Below are 4,812 nucleotides of genomic sequence, written 5' to 3'. Positions count from 1 at the left end.
TAGTTATACTCTCAAACGATTGACTCAGGTTAAACCCTAGGAACCGGTCCAATCAGTTTACTCAATCGGTCTAATCGGTCTACGCAGCTACACTTTCGTTCGGTCCGTTCGCGACCCGCATGCTCTAGTGTTTTTGTGTGTTGGTCCCGAATTTGCGCCAACGATTCCCATATTACATGTGGTTCGACCTCCAAGAATGTTTGTTAGAAGTGCTTATCCGTGGGCTCCATGCACTAAAATGAGTGTGGTTTTTTTTAGACAGATTTGTTAGAATCATATTATTTCAATAGAGAATGAGTGCGATTTTTCTAGTGATGACACCACATGCGCTCTAGCGCAGTGCACGACATGTGTCTAACAGTGTGAAAAACTCTTTAGACTGAAACCGCTCAGTGGGACCTAGTACACAACAACCACATTTAATAACAAGCCCATCAATGCATCAATCTAGACATCTTTTGTGACGCAAATAAGAATCTGACAGAGTTTTAATTTAGACAACATTTTTTAAATTCGTCAAGAATCATCACAAACAAGAATTTGACAAGAAAATGAATCTGTCGTCCTTCGTCATCCTTTTTGAACGTGTTCGTAGCACATATTTCATTAAGAAGGAAGAAAAATACAATGATGCATCTTCGATGAGAATCTCGAATAGAGATGGCAACGAATAAATAACCGCTGGGTATTGCTACCCTATACCCGCACTCGCTAACTATATCTCTACCCGCTACAATATCCGTACCCGCCTAACGGGTAACCTATATCGACAGCATACCCGCTATAGCCTGATAGGATCATGAATGCAACACATGATAAAATACACATATCAACAAATACTAGTAAATAAAAGTAAGATGAGTGACAATCTTTAACCAATGTAGTCTAATGAATCAAGAAATCATTAGTTCATTACTAAGAGCCCCTTTAGTAGGTCTTAAGGGTGCTTCGGCTTCGGCACTATAGCGCATCGTGGTGCGTGCTGGAGCCGAAGCTGGGAAGCCACTTTTTTTTCGTTTTCACCGGTTTTCCCTCTTCCCAGTTCATTTTTTTTTGCCTCGATCTGCGTACCGGCTTCACGCTACAGTTCGCAACGGTACCAAACCGTACCAAAACACTGTAGCGCAAAGGCAAAGCTCTACCGCCTAAATATAAGTGATACCTCACCAAAAATATAAATGTTTATGAGTTCATCGCATAGTACAGGGTACGGGTACGTGGGTAATACGCACCCATACTCGCACTCATACATCATGTATAGATGTTTTTTCCCGTACACCATCGGAGGAGGATATCTTTCTATACCCACCTCCTTATCTGATAAAACCCATCAGGTACTAAGATTTTGGATATCCATTCTTATCTCTAGTCTCAAAACGCAGGCCGCCGAGGCCGTTTGTTTTTAATTAGTGTTCCCAGATTTCATTATTAAATCTTATCTTATCGGATTTGTTGTAAGCGCCATACACACCACAGAAAATTGATCCATCACCACCGTAGTTAACTAGAACTTTAAAGTATGATCAATAAAATGCACAAACAAAGAATGAAAAGAGCGCCGGGAGATCGGTCGAAACAAGAACCTTCCAGAATGGACGGAGGAGCAATTATTAGTAGAAACGAGAAGCCGTTATCGTTTAGATGCTAGCAGCCATGTGGTTCAGAACCTGGGCAAAAATAAAAGTGCAGAGTCCAGAGTGTCTCAACTAGATAAAACTCTCAACCAAACAATAGTGCTTTGCGCGGCCGCATCGATCGCTCCGTTCCATATGCTCGGGTCGGGCTCAGCCTGTGTCGGGCCGCCCGCGGCAAAATTATATTTTGGCCCGGTCTAGCCTTCGTTTGTTTTGGCCTATTAGGCTTGGAGCATCTCCACTGGAGTTGTTAAATTTGGATACCTAAATCAGTTTGCGAATAGAATTCTTTTTCAGACACCCGCACGTTGACACAACAATTTTACCCCCCCCCTTTTTTTTTCCCCCCGCCCCGGGGGGCCATTTTTTCGAAACAACCCGGGGGGAATTTTCCGGGGGGGGGGGGGGGGGCCCCTTTTCCAACCCGGGGGTTCACCTCCGGGACCCCCCCCCCCCCCCCCCCCCCCCCCCCCCCCACCCTCCCCTCTTTGCCCCGTCTCCCTACGCTCCCGCCTCTCGTTGGCCTGGACGGTGGCGGCGGAGCTCGCCCAGCGTGGCAGAGCTCGCCCGCCGCAGGTTGGGCAGGCGGAGCCTCGCCTACCCCCGCTCTGCCCCGCCCTCTGCCTCAAATCGACGCCGGGATCTACTCCTCCACGGCGAATCGACGGTCGCGGCCCCACGAGCTCCTCCCATGGCGATGGATGACGAGCTCCTCTACTCCAATACCTCCGCCGCCCTCTCTTCCACTTCTCTAGGCCCGTGAAGCTCGCGTGCGTGGCGGAGCTCTCCCGTGTTTGGGCTGAGCCGGTGGCGCTCATCCACTAGCAGCTCCTCCCGCTCCTGGCCTCCGTCCATGCCGTCGATTTGAGTTCGGGGATGGCGGAATCGAGCAGAGGGATGCTTGAATCGAGCACGAGGACGATGGAATCAAGCATGGGGACGGTGGAACCGAGCACGGGATGCTTGAATCGAGGTCGAGGCGGATTTCCATGGTGGCAGCGGTGGCCCGAGGTGAGGACGACGCCGGCGGTGCTGGGGTGGGAGGGGACGGAAGCGGCGCGGAAAGCTCCGTCCAGGAGTGGTTCGCCTTCACGGGAGAGAGGAGAGAGATAACAATGAAGAGTTGGATTGGTATATTACACGTAGGAGAGAGAAATCATAGACTAAGGGGGTGTTTGGTTCCCGGATTAAAATTTTAGTCCGGATCACATCGGATGTTTGAGACTAATTAGAAGTATTAGACATACACTAATTACAAAACTAATTGCACAGATGGAGGCTAATTTGTGAGACAAATCTATTAAGCCTAATTAGTTCATGATTTGACAATATGGTGCTACAGTAAACATGTGCTAATCATGGATTAATTAAGCTTAATAGATTCTTCTCGCTAATTAGCCTCCATCTGTGCAATTAGTTTTATAATTAGCTCATATTTAGTCCTCCTAATTAGCATTCGAACGTCTGATGTGACCCGGACTAAAATTTTAGTTCGGAAACCAAACACCCCTTAAAATTTGTAGGTATAGCAAATACGCTGGAGCAAGTTTTTGGTGATTTTTAGGTATTGTGGTGACTTTTATATAGCAATCCGGTTTACTCTCGCAAGACCACCAATAACTTGGCTTAACTGGGTTTGTTTAGAGTTTTTCACAAGATTTTAATTTATACGTATTTGAGGGTTGTACTATCTACTCCCTCCATTCCAAATTACTATTTATTTTGATCTTTTTAGGTATATGGTTTTTGCTACGTATCTAGACATAGCATATATTTAGATGCATAGCAAAAATAATGAATCTAGAAAAATAATGCATCTAGAAAAAAAATAAAATGAATAGTAATTTGAGATGGAGGAAAAAAATAATGAATCTAGAAAAAACAAAATAAATAGTAATTGGAGATGAATAGTAATTTGAGATGGAGGAAGTACATAGGAGATGATTGGAGATGAGATAGGAAAAAAACAACCAAGCATGAACATATATCCCTATTAGAATAAGATAACGGTTGTCGAGCTACGTAAAAGACATTATTTTTAAGTAGAAAATGTTATACAGTGTGAAATTACTTTTAATGATGAATTTTAGTATCATTAACCTATGATGCGCGAGTATTTTTATTTTCAACTACTGGTGATGTACTTAGGATAAATCTAAATCTACTTGTATTTGTGATGGGAGGGAGGAGATTACAAAGTAGATCATGTTTGGATACTTACGGCTAAAGTTTAGCATCTGTCACACCGGATGTTTAGATGCTAATTAGGAGTATTAAATATAGGCTAATTACAAAACTAATTGCATATATGGAGTCTAATTCGCGAGACGAATCTATTAAGTCTAATTAGTCCATGATTTGACAATGTTATGCTAAAGTAATCATTTGCTAATAATGGATTAATTAGGTTTAATAGATTCGTCTCGCGAATTAGCACAGGGTTCTACAATTAGTTTTATAATTAAATCATGTTTAGTCCTCCTAATTAGTATCTGAATATTTGATGTGACTAGCACCTAGTATCCAAATACCGTCTGCGTTATGCGAGCATGCAACTGCTGCTGATAAGCGACCAGCTACCACTTGCAACAAAGGAAGCGCATTGATTTAACCCTCGCAACCGAACAACCACTCCAACAGTACAACTGTTGGGAGTCAATACTCGATCCAAGATGGGAGGACGAACATGACAGAAAATGTTGCTCATTCATTAAATTCAAGAAACAAAGCTGCCAGATTCTTCATCACGGGTAGCGACGGCTGCTCAAGCAGGTGCAGATGGTAGACCGGGACCATTAGATGAGAACTCCTAGCATCGAACCAAACAAATTCAGTGATCACAACAAGTTTATTGCTGGACCCGTACTCGATGGTAGCAGGAATCTAGAATCCGCCATGGAACGGACCACGCACGCAGTTCGCGGCCATGGCGCCCACGCAGGACGCGTGCCCAAACTACTGCTGCTCTTGCGCGTCGGCGGTGGCGGAGCCGGCGCTAACGCTGGCGCTGGAGCGTGCCTTGAGCCATGCGATGATTTCGTCGAACACCTTCTCGACGTTCTCCTCGGGCTCGCCGATGATCTGGTGCCACATCCCAGGGTACACGCGGAGCGTCTTGTCCTTGCTCCCTGCGCGCCTGAAGAGCTCCTCGACGCATGCCGGGTCGCAGACGGTGTCA

At 45.2% G+C, this 4,812-nt stretch overlaps 1 protein-coding gene across 1 annotated transcript; it reads right to left on the bottom strand.

Moving 5' to 3' along the window:
- Positions 1–4,321: 4,321 nt before the first annotated feature.
- On the bottom strand, positions 4,322–4,812 carry LOC101785408 (monoacylglycerol lipase; the record flags this gene model as incomplete). The annotated part of the gene is given in 1 exon segment (XM_004971711.2): positions 4,322–4,812. A coding segment is annotated over 1 exon segment (223 nt), but the record flags the coding sequence as incomplete, so codon positions are not given.

Source organism: Setaria italica, chromosome V, assembly GCF_000263155.2.
Source record: "Setaria italica strain Yugu1 chromosome V, Setaria_italica_v2.0, whole genome shotgun sequence".
Classification (NCBI taxonomy): Eukaryota; Viridiplantae; Streptophyta; class Magnoliopsida; order Poales; family Poaceae; genus Setaria; species Setaria italica.
Note: the sequence above shows the minus strand (reverse complement) of the source record. Positions and strands in the feature narration are given on the sequence as shown.